General features: G+C 39.7%; 1 protein-coding gene across 1 annotated transcript in view; it reads right to left on the bottom strand.

The window, feature by feature from the left end:
* MYO1E (myosin IE) overlaps positions 1–14631 on the bottom strand; it is a 117193-nt gene that overhangs the window by 13199 nt on the left and 89363 nt on the right. Inside the window, exons 19-22 of the mRNA XM_072148099.1 lie at positions 11471–11615; positions 2991–3105; positions 2605–2774; positions 682–827 (exon numbers count right to left, since the gene is read on the bottom strand). Of these exons, the coding sequence (XP_072004200.1) occupies positions 682–827; positions 2605–2774; positions 2991–3105; positions 11471–11615 (576 nt within the window). The remainder of the gene's footprint in view (positions 1–681; positions 828–2604; positions 2775–2990; positions 3106–11470; positions 11616–14631) is intronic.

Here is a 14631-nt window from a genome sequence, read left to right as displayed (position 1 = left end):
CAGTGCAAACTGCAGTAGGTGCAGGGTGCGCCAGAGTCATGGATTATGGCGCACATTCTTCATGAATCTGGTGCTTCCTGCACTGCTCCAACAGAATGCACCAAACATACTTTTTTCGGTGCATCTTTAACAAAGAGCACTCCACACAATTCTGTGGTACACTGCATGATAAATGTGGTGCACGGTCCGACTGTGCACCGGAACGCCCATCTCAGTGCATAATTTTGTGACACGTCGGGTATAGTGCAGCCACTTTATAAATACATGTGCAAGCAACTTACACTAAAACAAACAAGCAAAGTCAGATTAAAAATTGGTGCAGAGGCGTTAATAAATGCGGGCCATTGTTATTGCATTTACATCACAATGTTAATGTAGCCTGACTGTGTTATAATCTGGCCGATGCATGCGACAAGTTACAGGTCTACTACGTGAATTATTTATAAATTATTATTATATCCTTTGCATAGTTGTACAAATAATAATAATAATAATAATAACTCTATTTCTATAGTACCATCATATTTTGCAGCAATTTACAGATTCTGGAGGAGACATTAACACAGAGTAATAACCATAGTCAGATGATACAAACGGAATAAGAGTCCTGCACACAACAGCTTACAGTCTATGAAGAGAGCATGTTTCAGAACTTCTTCCCTTTTTAATATAGATACTGACCTTAAAGACACAGATAGAATACGCTCCACATCAACCTTCCTTTTCACTACCTCCTTCACCATTCCTTTCTCTGGGCCTTGCTTTATTTTTTCTCTTCCAATGAGGTATACAGATCTTGGAGTTAGGATAAGGTCTCTCTTAATTCCCTAGAAAAAAAGGAAAAACTATTTTTTTAAATTGCCAGATTCCGTGCTGCTTTATGCCTCAATATATTTTGATTTGAAATCTAGCACCAATTTTACACTTTATTAACCATTCACCATGCTGCTTAGCTCCCAGCAGTGTGAATAGGGGGATATATTTGTAATGAACTTTAATACAGTATTTTATGTATAAATAACCTTGTCTTTTTGTAAATTCGGCACAAGGGCTGTTGGTGGCTTCACCAGAACCCCTCTAGATATCGCCTGTTGCACCCCCCCAAAGCTCTTGTGTACGCGTTCCCTCTTTTTGTACTTCCCACCATCTGCCATATTCTCACTACTGCTGTGAGATTTCCAGCACAGAGATGGAGGGGGAAATCACAAAGGGAACACCTAAAACTTCAAGTAACTAAAACTTTAACATTTTTTTGTGACACGTAGGATAGTAAAAAAAAAAAAAAAAAAAAAGTTAAGGGACCCTTTTTCCATTTTTAGTTTTGGGGGGTTAAAACTGGAGAAAATAAATTCTTTGTAATATATAGTATATTTTTTCCTGTTTTTTCAATCGTTTTGATATATAATGTGCATAGGGCAAACGGGACAACTATGGCAATATTTTTTTATAGTGTAGTGGGGAATTTTTTGTTTTAATGGGGAATATTAATGTGTACTTTTATATGTACTTTACGTGTGTGTTTTAACTTTAAATGTCCCCATAGAGGTCATAAAAGACCCCCTGGGGGCATTTCCACATTTTTCTTTTTTTCCCACTACTATTTTTCACTTGTAACTGGGGCACCTGTAAAAGCAGTTACATGGGAAAACAACCCTCTATGGGGGCAGATGTTGCATCAGAGCTGGACTGGGTCTGATTAACCCATACAGACCAGGCAATCATGCGACTGCTGGGTCTGCATTGCCAATGGCAGTACCGGCTCTCCTCCTCTATGCATCCGGCTGCTTCAGCATGATACTATGAGGATCGCAAAAGCATCTCCCTTCTCCCAAGACACCTGGTCCTGCCACGATTAGTGCAGGAGCAGAAGAACATGTCTTTATACGTCGCTGCAGTTTATAGTCAATGGGTGTTCGGGATCAAGTTAAAAGAATGTCCAGCAGCCTTCCCTCACTAAGAAAATGCCAAGCAGCAGGCCCCTAATTAATAAAATGTCCAGCAAAATGTTGTTCTCACCTCTGGGCCTCCTCTTCTCCCTGTGACTCCGACCTCCCAGAACTGCGGGCAGAGGCGAGTCAATGAGCTCTGCCTGCCTACGCCTACACACTATGATGTAATCAAGCGGTAACATCCCTGTGTTATAGTATGTGCAAAGGCAGAGGGCATTCATATGCATCTTCCCGCGCTGCTTGGAAGCTGGAGCCGCAGGGAGCGCCGGAGGTAAGTATTCATTTTTTTTTTAAATACTCGAGTGGGTTTTTTTCAGCAGAAAAACTGAAAAACCTCAGCTTATACTCCTGAACATACAGTAACTTGATTGTTATGATGTTTGCTTGATTGTTTTTTTTAGCGTGGGATTAAACCAGAGTGAACCCATTAAAAATACTGTCATTGTAATTGGTCAGATATGAACTGGTCCCAAGAACCCAGAGCTGCAATCTACCATGCTGGCCTGTAGACCATCCTGCTAAAGAGATGATGAGTCAGGTACATGATTGGATGACTGGTTAGAATGAACCATGAAACGTTGCCATTCAATGAGTTTAAAACTGTGTGTCGTGAGCAAACTTCATATGCTTGAACTGGAAAACCAATTTTACTTACTTTAGATCTTCGGTCATATTTTGTTACAGTATCAGCAAAATCCACTTTTTCTCGTTTTCCCAAAAATTGCCGGAGCTCAGGGTGATCTTCCATTCCAATGTAGTCACCAATAAAATTTCGGTTAATACTATTCCGTCTCCTTTCTTTTTTGTTTAGGAAAAGATCTGAGGCTGCAAAGAAGAAAAGAACAGAAGTTTTTTGGAAATTTAGAACATTCTGAACATAGTTTCTAGTAATTAATATAATATTCTATAAAGATTGAATTACAACTTATAAAAAAATGTAAAACATACTATATGTATGGAGTGATAGTGGCATCTTTGCTGAATAACCACTTTAGTAACCTCTTAATATTGTAATCCAAAATCATTTAAATTGTGCAATACCTTGTTCTCGCATCTGAACATACTTCTTCCTTGCAACATACTTCCTCCAAGCTTTCTGGATTGTTCGAGCATAACCATCATACTTCCTCTCACGCATCTCCTCCAGAAGAAATAGCTAGGATGAAAATAAAATATGAAGATATAATGCATGTATGCCGATTATAAATATATCCATCATTCTGAGCTGCAAAACGCAAAAGCATTTAATATAATACAAAGACACAGAAGCACACATACATAATCTTAAACTAAAATGTGCTATTTTAAGACTCTTCGAATGGTGCTGAACTATGATGCACAACACTAATGCTGATAAGAAGCCATTTAAAATGAATTATCACTTTCCACTACTTACAGAAGACATGTTCTATAGAAGGGTTTATTTGATATCCTGTAAAGTGTCTGTAGTAGTTTTCAGTGTTTTAAAAAAACAAATATTGTAATATCGTATTACAGCATTTAGGGCTTCATAAAAACATAACGGAGACCGATATGGAGCTGCACACGTTGTCTCTCATGTCATATTTTGCCATGTTACGCCAGCTATGCTCTATGAAGAGAGGTGAGCAGCACCACTTTCCATCACCACTATGCATGCTCTTAATCTCTAGGTTCAGGGAGCTTAGCATGGAAGAGTATAGCCCAGGAGTAGGGATGAGCAGACCCGAACTGCTTGGGTCCATACAGAACATTGCAGGTTCAGGTCATCGAACCAGAACCTGATATTCAGCCACAAGTTCAGGTTTAGTTTTCAAGCTCACCCCCACTGGTAACACCCAGCCAGCACAGATTGCAGGTGTTAACCCTTTATATGTCAACGGTGGTATTTAAATGCCAGCGGTTCGTACATGCGCAGTGGCTTTGAAAGGGTTAACAGCCGTGAAACAATGCCAGCACAGATCATGGAGGTTTGGCTGTAACCAATTGGGTCCGTCTCATCCTTACCCAGAAGCATGGATGAAAGATGCTCTTGTCTGCTTACAAAAGATCCCATGTTGCTTTTTACTTCCACTGTTTGCCATCAATTCCATGATGGCTTAGCAAAGCCTCACTTTACTATTGAGAGACAAAGTCCACTGTGAGTATGCTCTCCATCTGTACTCTCCAAGTTTACCGTCATAGATTTATTAGTAACTGATCAGAGATTCTGTCCTCCTGTGGACGTTAGGCTCCATGCAAAAATGGAAGCTAGCTCATGGCCACCAAAGAAGCACATTGTGCATGGGCGGTCGCATCGCAGGTAACTGGGCAGTTCTTATTCCTGCCCTGATTTGCAGCGCAGCCGCTCAGCTGCTATGGAGAGGGGAGGAGTGAGGAGCTGGCTTGCAGCTCATAGCACACATCTGCTCATGCGGATGTGTGTATGGAACCGAAGAAAAGTACTCTTAGTGGGAAAACCCGCTGTATTTTCATGGATAATAAATACGGGAAATCATTTCTGACCTTTGCATGAACGCCAATTTAATTTCATCATAGTCAGTATATTTATACTTGCTAAGATTCAGTTTATAAAACAAAATAGACACAATCTACTGAATAAAGAAAAGGAAATGGTATTCAGCATTACATTCCTCCCTGGGATGTTCTAGGCTTGAGTAGTTCAAAACAGAGACCTAAATATAGTCTCTGAAACTCATTGGTGGTTTTGAGTTAAGCCACAGACCTAGACCTTCACAACCAACTTTAACTGCAATTAAATCAACATTTTCCATTCTACCCATTATTTTCTGGAACACTTCTCAGCTCAAGCAAAGTAATAAAAATGACTGCAGGGATTTAGAGATTCCTCAGGTTTTCTTAGGTTACTGTATATTAGAAGTTTTGGAGGCTCTTTCTAATAAGTGTTATTATTCCAGAAAGTGAAGCTAATAGACCTGCATTCTCCATACAAGAATCAATAGCTAAAGGAGTTAAAGACCCAGACACACCCTAAATTATCATGGGAATAACATGTGATGTCACTGTGTCCGGACTGGCTGCAGAATGTCCTGTGACCCTCTGACACTTCTAGCCTAACCAGTAGTTCTGGGAAACTGCAACCAGTTAGAAGTACCCAGCCCCATTTTCCAGAATTCCTGGATAAACCCTTAAAGATTACGACTCTTCCCTAAACATCTGATATTATTTTTCAGCAGGAATGAAAGAATATGGTTTATAGTTCATTATCTCATAGTATTGTTTTCCTAATGGTGAAAGGTGTAAATACATTTGCAAACATTTACAAGTGCTAAGGTAAGAGTTCCATAAAAGCTATAACAATATCTAAAAAAATAACACAGTATTTTTTCTTCTTCTAAATACAAAAGTAAGTAAAACAGGACAAGTGGTTTATGACTGCAATGGAAAGACCACTCATTCCCAGGATCAGACATGGGCAATTATGGCCTCCAAGAAGAATGTATACCCCTCTTCCCCCTTACTGGGACTGCCTTTGCAGGCCACCATGACAGCCGTACGGAGTCATAAAGGCCATGTATGCTCTGCTGGGGATTCTGGTTAAGGAATATGTAAATATTTCTAGGTGCTACTGTCATGCCCCTTCCCCCTTTTAGAGACCAAGTGCCCAAATTTCAACCAAAACCCAATGATTTATCACAAAGTGCCATCAAACCAGTCTGAGTAGTAAGTTATTACTAACTGTTCTGCCACAACTTTCAATCGTTTCAGCCTCTTGACGGCACCAATTCAGTTGAAAGAAGAAAGGCAAATTTGGACTATCATTGTAGCTTCTCTTCAGGGTCCCCCTGTACAAGGAATAAATGTGGGGCCAGCATGAGGACCTCCAAAAATAATGCAGCCCTTTAGACAACTCTCGCTATTCCTGCAGTCCAAAGTAGACAATTATGTGTAGTGCTGAGAGTAGCTTGAGTCTACTGGGACTGCAGGAGGATTCTTTTAGTTTGTTTGGTGAACTCTGTGCTGGGTAAATGGTTTGGGTGCCCACAGAGAGGGCTCGGAGTGCCACCTCTGGCACCCGTGCCATAGGTTCGCCACCACTGCCCTAGGCCACAAACAGGAGAACCAGGATCGCCACATAAAGTGCTCAAAAGAGGGATAAAGACTTGTAGGGAATAGTTCATGACACTCTACAAGACCAGATAGGTGTTGTGGGTAAGCGTGATGCTCAACCCTTCCCAACTAGGGCTGAATAGAGTTGTCACTTGCCTTGTGGTGATGGCGGCACCCAAAGAAACAAATCTCACACTTGTACTTGAAATTTATCTTCAGGGACAGTGGACACCTTGGAAAGCTATTGTCCTCAAAGTGCTCCTAACATGCACTGTACTGTGCTGACTAACTCTGCCTCTGCTTGGCTCCTCTAAGCACTCCTCAGCACAGACCATCCTGCTGTCACCATTAGAACTCTCTCACTGACTTCTTACTCCTCTTCTTCCCATAATCCTCTTGTGCTGCCCTGTTACCTTGGTAGGTCGCCCCCTTCTTTGTTAAACACAGAACAATTAAAGGTACATACACAGTACAGTTGCCATTGCTGTACCTGAACCAAAAGGAATAGACAACCAATTGTAGGTAGTGTAGTTTCAATGCCATTACATCTCATCAGTGCTTTGCAGGTTTGGTTACTATCTGTAGTAGTTCTGTATTACTAAGGATCAGTAATCATGAGTCGCAGATGTATCGAGCTCTCTACAACAGGCTAGTCCCTCAATCTGCACTAGACAGCACATTTAGATAACATTTCAATGACAGCATGGGCATTTTTGTACACATCAGCTTGCTCTTTTGTGGCAGACCAAAACATACAAAAAGAAAAGCACTGAAAATAATGTTACCAATGTGATAAACAAAGTCAGGAAGACAAAAATGCACCATTCAGTATTTATACACCGCCCTGTATAACATGATTCCAATAGTGCTGTTTCAAGAAAGTCTTTCTGGGACTGACACGTCACATGAACATCTGTACTTGTGATGGAGAAACTAGATTTACTGCTGCTGTTGTATAGCTTAGTAATAAGAGAGAAATGTTTCTCTCCTAGTATACATAGGCACCTATACATTGATTTTATGTATGAAGCTTGTCAATAGACTTAAAGTACAAACTATGGCAAAACCACTAAGAGAGTGCTCCGATTGGCCTGAAACAAGGGACCTAACAAAAGTTCTTAGTCTTTATGCCCATTTTTGTCCTGGACAACCATGAAGGCTTCCAGTACAGAGCTCTGTATGTGAATAATATTATAAATATGCTTCTCTAGGTTAACCAGGTATTAGTCTACACATGATTCTTTGTATATCAACCTAGTAGCAGTTATTATATCAAATCATGTATTACATAGCCCCTAGGTCACAGGTGCCCATGTACCGAAACAATAGCCTGTACTAAATATTTCTCAGAAGGACAACTACACATGACCAGTACTACCATAATAAGGAAAAGCTAGAAGGAAAGTGAAAAATAACTGCATTATCATATATACTCTGATAAATAGTGACTGATGGACAAGGTTACATTGTAAAAATCTATGCTAGACAACATTGTTAAAGAAAAAGCTATAAGGAAGCGATCAAAAATAATTATGTAAGTATCATAGACACAGTCTGAACAGGGTGGGTACACAAGATAGAAGAAAGCAGAAAAAAATAAACATTAGAATTATTTTTTATTTCATCGTTTACTGCGTCCTCCATATAGGTTAAATATTAGGAGAATACAACAGTGTCAATTGTGACCAATGTTATAGCGGCCTGTCAGACCTCTATGATTGAGGTGTCCTTCAGATGAGCCCCTTAGACGTTGTGCTTCATAGCAAGTCTGTTAAAAGCTTCTTACTGTAGTTATCACTGTGGAGTCTTGAACATAAAATCCTTACATTGCTTATGGATATAGACTTATTTTGAACTGTATGACAGAGATGCCCAATTATTATTGTGGCCTGGTACAGGCAAGGTAAAAGGGGATCGCCTAGCTGGGAGGCTTCCAGTTGCCAGGCCAAGAGAGGTATTGCCGTTCTGTTACTTTTACTTTCAATGAACTGCACATCTCTTCAGACCATGGCATTTAAGGTTTTAAAGGAAATCTACCATCATAATCCAGCCTGATAAACCAGGGACACTCACTCATAGATCCAGACACCAGACTGTGGTATTCTTCTTATATTTCTTATCCATGGTCTCCTTCCTTCTAAAATGTTAAAACTTGTAAAATTATGCTAATAAGCCAGAAAAGCTCTGAGGAAGGGGGGTGTTCCCAGTGCCCCTCCATGCTGTAGCTTCACAGGCTGTTTCACCCTCTACTCTTCCTGAACATCCCCCCCCCTTTGCATGATGTAATCTCAATGCAGCAGAGAAAGTTTCAGCGCATATTGGAATGGGGTAAGCACTCTTTGCACAGTGTAACAGCCAGGGAAGCTACAGCTCTGTTAATGCCCCAAGTGCCCTCTTGGCCTATTGGCATCATTTTAAAAGTTGATTTTAGTAGGAAGGAGGCCATGGATAACAGATATACAATTATTACTATAGTCACAGTGCCTGGATCTATGAGTAAGTGGCCCTGGTTTATCATGCTTCATTTTAATGGTAGTTTTCTTTTAATGTGCATGATCAGAGTTGTCTACAGTCACAGTGAATGCTCCTTAAGCTCCCCTCAGCATCGGCATGTACATCTGATGATGGTAAGAGGTTACTCATTCATAGCAACGTCCTCTGGTTGAGATTTCCATAGTATAATTGCCCTTATAGTAAACAACTCCATTCTATATTGGTCCCCATTTTTCTAAAATCTAAGCAAAGAATTCCAAACAGAAAGGTGTGAGAGCATATTTCATTTACACACTACTTTCTATATTTATGTTCAGTACTGGTAGAATTTTCCAGAAAATAACTAAAAATTAATGGAACAACCACCTGCTATACCTAGCCTGAAACTTCCCACTAACGCTAAAGTAAGAAATGTTTTTAAGTAAAATTATCCAGCTCAACTTAAATTGTTGGAATTATCAAAGCAAAAACTGAAACATATAAATAAAATGAAAAGTGTGTTCCTGCGCAGGAAGTCACATCTTGGATGCAGAGACCGAGTATCAGATGTCTCTGGCCTGAACTGCTTCTAATGAACAGTTATACACAATATGGAAACAAGATAAATGTGGTGGAAGGGAACACTCAGTACAGAAATAATGAGAAAAAGTTGTGAAGGATTTATTGACCGATATTAAATTTAATATTTTCTGCAGATAACCTACCACCCATTGGCAAGCTACAGACCAGATTGTAATATACATATATAGGCGGTCCCCTACTTAAGAACACCCGACTTACAGACGATCCCTAGTTACAAACGGACCTCTGGTAATTGGTAATTTAATGTACATTAGCCCCATTCTACAATGATCAGCTGTAACAGTTATCACTGGTGTCTGCAATGAAGCTTTATTGTTATTCCTGGTTCTTATGACAACCCAACATTTTTAAAATCCAATTGTCACAGAGAGCAAAACATTTTTTTGCTGGAGTTACAATTATAAAGTATAAAGTTCCGACTTACATGCAAATTCAACTTAAGAACAAAGCTAAATAACCTATCTTGTACATTACCCGGGGACTGCCTATATAGGCATATCTTGCCAATATGAAGGCTAGAGTACTTATACCTTCCTGCTAGATTCTCAATTATGCAACCTGCTTAAATGAATAATTCTAGTAATAATAATATTAATTAGTAAATATTTTTTTGTTTTGAAACAAAACTAATTATACAATTTTGAAAGAAAAATACATTGTTTATAAATAGGATAAAAAATTGTATACAAGCAAAACCAGCAACAAAATCTGAGTAGTACAAATACACTACAGATATTGACAGCACAAACCTTTTACACTTATACACATAAGACACTTATATTATGGGTTGGTTTTTACAGTAATTCTTTAGAAAATATTGTTGATAAGTTACCAGAAGAACTCTCAGCCTTGTTATCTTTAAATGGTTTTGATAAATTATCCTCCCATAAATACCATTATAGTTTACAGCTTACCATAAAAATAAGGTTTTCCCACTTTAAAGTTTTTTTCTCCGCTCTTATATTTTAATAATTTGGTGAATCGTGGACTATAACATAGACATGTTTCTCAATGCCTTCTTTTTCTGACTCTGCATCTGTGTCCTCTATATCCTGCATTAAAGGACATCTATCAGCAGGATAAGGGATTTTAAGCCAAGCACACTGACATAATGGTGTGTGCCCCCACTGGTAGATTTTGCTCTTCTTTAAAGAGGACCTGTCACCCCATTTATAGGCACTAGGAGCTGCTTACTAAAGTAAGCAGCTGCTAGTGCTTGATCAAACGCAGCAGTGTTAGAGTGATAGCGTTACCGGAAACCATCTAACACTGCGGCAGGGTATAGTGTATTCATGAGGGGGCCGGGTTGGGGCGTGACTAGGGGCGGTGACTGCCGCCTAGCGCGGCAGTCAATGCCTGCCTATGGAGCGAGCGGGGCAGTCCGGGGAAGAGACAGCGCCTCGGAACGCCCCCTCATGAATACATCGGACAGCTTTGCAAGCTGTCCGATGATTACACTATACATCGCCGCAGTGTTTGATAGCGTCACCGGAGGTTTCCAGTAACGCTATCACTCTAACACTGCAGCGTTTGATCGAGCACTAGGAGCTGCTTACTTTAGTAAGCAGCTCCTAGTGCCGGTAAATGGGGTGACAGGTCCTCTTTAAGCCTCTTATGCCTTTGTTTTAAGAAAAGAAAGGTTTTAACAATTATGAGCCTGAGGGGCTCTAGGCTCCATTAACACCTCTGGACCCAGAAGCCATTAGGCTAGTCTGCATAATTATAAAAGCCTTTTTTATTGACTGGTTTGGGAAGCTCTGTGCAGAGCTGTGGAATCTGTGTGCGCTATATAAATAAAGGATTTATTCTTATTTTATAAAAACCAGGGCATAAGAATCTAAAAGAACAGATCCTGCCACAGGGGCACACACCAGTATGTACGTGTGCTTGGTTAACAATTTGTCATCCTGGTGGTAGATGCCATTTAAAGAAGACCTGTCACCCTGTATAAACCCTTTAGGAGGGTAAGCAGCTCCATAGCCCTACCCTATATGTAGCAGTGTTAAACTGCTAGCTTTATCGGAACCTTACGATAAAGCTGGCAAACACTGCACTACATAGCGCTGCCAATGATGGACCAAGCTTACAGCGGTCGGATATATTCATGAGGGGGCGGTCCCCTTCCTCTGTCTCGTCCCCAGAGCGCCCCTCCCACACCATAGGCCGGCGGTGACTGCCAGCGGCAGTTACAGCCTTCTTGGACCTCCCCCTCATGAATACACCGGATCGGTCCGTTTGCAGCACTATGTAATGCAGTGTTTGCTAGCTTTTTCTAGTTATATTTGGGGTAAACTTAAAAGAGAAAAAAAACCTAATTTCAACTGTTAGTACAAACATTTTTAAAAGTTGCCCATTGACACAAAAATAACATATAAAATAATCTCCTTATAACTCACCGACTCTGGAGCTTTGATAAAGATTTTGGTTTTGCCGAGCTGAAACTGATCAGAGTCCATATTAACAGAATGCAGTAAGTGGAGGACACCTTGCTTCTCATCTCCGCGCCAGGAAGGCCAGGTCTCTTTGGTAAGTATAGCATATCTGTAAGGACAGATGTACAACGTTTCTGTTAGATAAAGAGCCTTTTGTTGACACTTGGATAAATGAAGGAACTTTTTGAGCTGTACCATTTTATTATGAACTATGTCAGCACAGAATAGGATACAGGCCAAAGAGGTATTTTGTGCAAGAAAAGTATATGGTCCACTTGTAAAAAAATTGACCACCATAAATCATCTTCCTGGTGGCTTTTATCAAATGACTCTTAATTGGTGGTTCGCAATCCCACTGGAAATGTTCTCTCTCACATACAATCTTAGTAGACACCGTGCAACCTTGCTACTTTTCTTTTAAGGAGAGTATAATAGTTTGTACCCAACCTATTAAAGTGCACAAACATTTCCTCTCGGACTCCTCAGAGATAATTGCTGCTTTTTTTAAGAACAGTTTTTATTTATTTATTTTTTTTACAACCAATAAAGATTTAAATACATATATTTTTGCGGCAAGGTATTGTACCTTAAAAAACAAAACAAAAAAAACAAGAGCTGCATCAACATTCTTGTGATTACTAGGGCAACGAATTGTTCATAGTGATCAATGGACCTTTACCAACTGACAAAGACTGGAAGAGGAGGGAAAAAAGACTGCATTGCTAATTATTAATCACTAATTTTACTGCTTTGCCATCCACCAATTGGTTTCAGAAGTAGCCCATATCACCCCTTTAATTAATCAAATAGGTCTCAAACTGTTTAAAGATTAATTCTAGTGTGTTATAAATCCTAAATCCACAAATACACTATAGTTTTTAGAAATTATGATATCAATAGCCATTCCTTCACATGCTGCTGAGACAAAGAGGACTTTCGATTATGTTAACCTGTTCGCAATGCACCCTTTTTTCGGTAATTTTTTTTCACCCCACCTTCAAAAATCTATAACATTTTCATGTTTTCATTGACAGAGCTGTGTGAGGGCTTATTTTGTGCTTAACAAATTCTTATCATTGACGATAATTCTAATTCCATGCAGTGTACTGGGAAGCTGGAAAAAAATCCAAATGTTTTGAAATTGGTGAAAAAACATGTACTTTATTCTTTCGTTCGGTACGATCACGGTGATACCAAATTTATACATTTTCACAAATTAAAACTATGGGGCACATTTACTAGTGCAAACTGAACTAAATGCAGTAACCTGTCAATTGTGCGCCAGTTTCAGGATTTATGGCGCACGTCCTTCACAAATCTTTTCATGAAAAAATAGTTTCGCCATATTCTGACCCTAATAACTTTTTCATACTTCGGTACACGGAGCTGCGTACAGTGTTATTTTTTGGAAGATGAGCTGCCGTTTTCATTGGTACCAATTTGAGGACTATGTGACCGTTGGTTCATTTGGGCACTATTTTCCGTTATGTGGTTCACTGCAGGCAATAAGCGTTTTTATATTTTGATAAACATGTTTGTAATTTTTACTGTTTATTAATTTTTATATTAGTTCTATGGAAAGGGGGGTGATTTTTAATATTTTATAATTATTTTTTAAACAATTTTAAGACCAACTAGGGTACTTTATCCTAGTTGGTCTGATCGTTCCTACCATATACTGCAATACTACTGTATAGTGCTTTTACATAGAATTCGTTACAATGAGCCAGTAAATCAGAATCTTCAGAAACTATGCAGCCTTGGGTCTGAGGAAGACCTGAGGATGTCATGACAACCAAACTCAACCCAGTCTTTGTCGGGGCAATTAAGGTGTTCACACCTGTAATCAGTGCTAGCACCCAGCGCAGGTGCTAGAGATGGGTGTTTTCTGCAATAGGCAGCACACCCCATGTCTATTTGGAGAGGGCTCACCCAGTATATGCCACTGACCGTCAGTGAGTGCTAAGGGGTTAACATTAATGAACTTATCAAATTACCTGGAGATGGGGGACTCAGAGAATCTCTGAGCAATCCCGTGAGAGAGAAAAGGAAGACAAGACGCAGGAGCGCAACCTCGTGTAATATAGTTTGTTCAGGTGATATTTTAAAGTGGATAGTCAAAAGACTCTCACCTGGTGGATGATTCAAACTAGCATGTCATATACATGGATCCAAGCAGCCGGTCTTCGACACTCCACGCTCCACACAGAGGACCAGGGACCCGGGAGCGTACAAATATTGATACTTAGAAGAATCCCAGGAAATGGATGTACTACGGACCGGCGCTATAGTATTATAATTGCATACAGCTCAAGACGTTGTAAAGAAGTAAAATAGTTTCTTTTATTCTTAAAAACTTTGCAAACTCTGCGACGCGTTTCTGCTCCGGACTGGAGCCTTCGTCAGGCATAACATAATATCAAACAAACAGTCAGTTAAATACATTACCGTATTACCGGGATTCCGGAAGTAATTGGGTTCCGGTCACATGATGCTATTCAGTCCGGTTACGGGACTGCTCTCGGGAAATACAATTGATTCAATAAAAAATACTTTTTTCAATAGAAATGATACCTATGTTAAAATGACCTTTTTCAAATGTGATATACATTGTAAAATTTCTATAGACTTATGATAGTCATGTTTTGAAAGAAGAAGGAGGAGGGGATTTGATTGAATGGCTTAAAAAAAAAACCTCTTACCGGCGTCTCGATCTGAACTACGGATCGCCGGAGGGGACATAAAAAAGGCGTTCTACCTTCGTCGGAGAGAACGTACTGAAATAGGTGTCATACGTCGATGGATCCTAGGGCCACACGGAGGTGAGTGATGTTGCAATCTATTTGTGTTAGACAGATTCTATCACCTCGTTCAGGCCGTTGGGGACTAAAGTATTCAACTTGAAAATCCAGAAGGATTCTCTCCGATTTAGGGTCTTCAAGCGATTGGTATTCTTTGCATGAATTTGTTCTATCGGGGTTATTTTAATACAATTAAAATCGCCTTTGTGTTCTAAAAAGATATGCTTAGATAGACTCTGTTTTAGAAAGCCTATTCTAGTTTTGTGTCGATGACCATTCAGTCTCATTCTAAGAGACTGGGTGGTCCGGCCAACATATTGTTTT

This window comes from Engystomops pustulosus, chromosome 4 (genome assembly GCF_040894005.1).
Source record: "Engystomops pustulosus chromosome 4, aEngPut4.maternal, whole genome shotgun sequence".
Taxonomy (NCBI): Eukaryota; Metazoa; Chordata; class Amphibia; order Anura; family Leptodactylidae; genus Engystomops; species Engystomops pustulosus.
The sequence above is the reverse complement of the archived record's forward strand: the minus strand, read 5'-3'. Positions and strand labels throughout refer to the sequence as shown.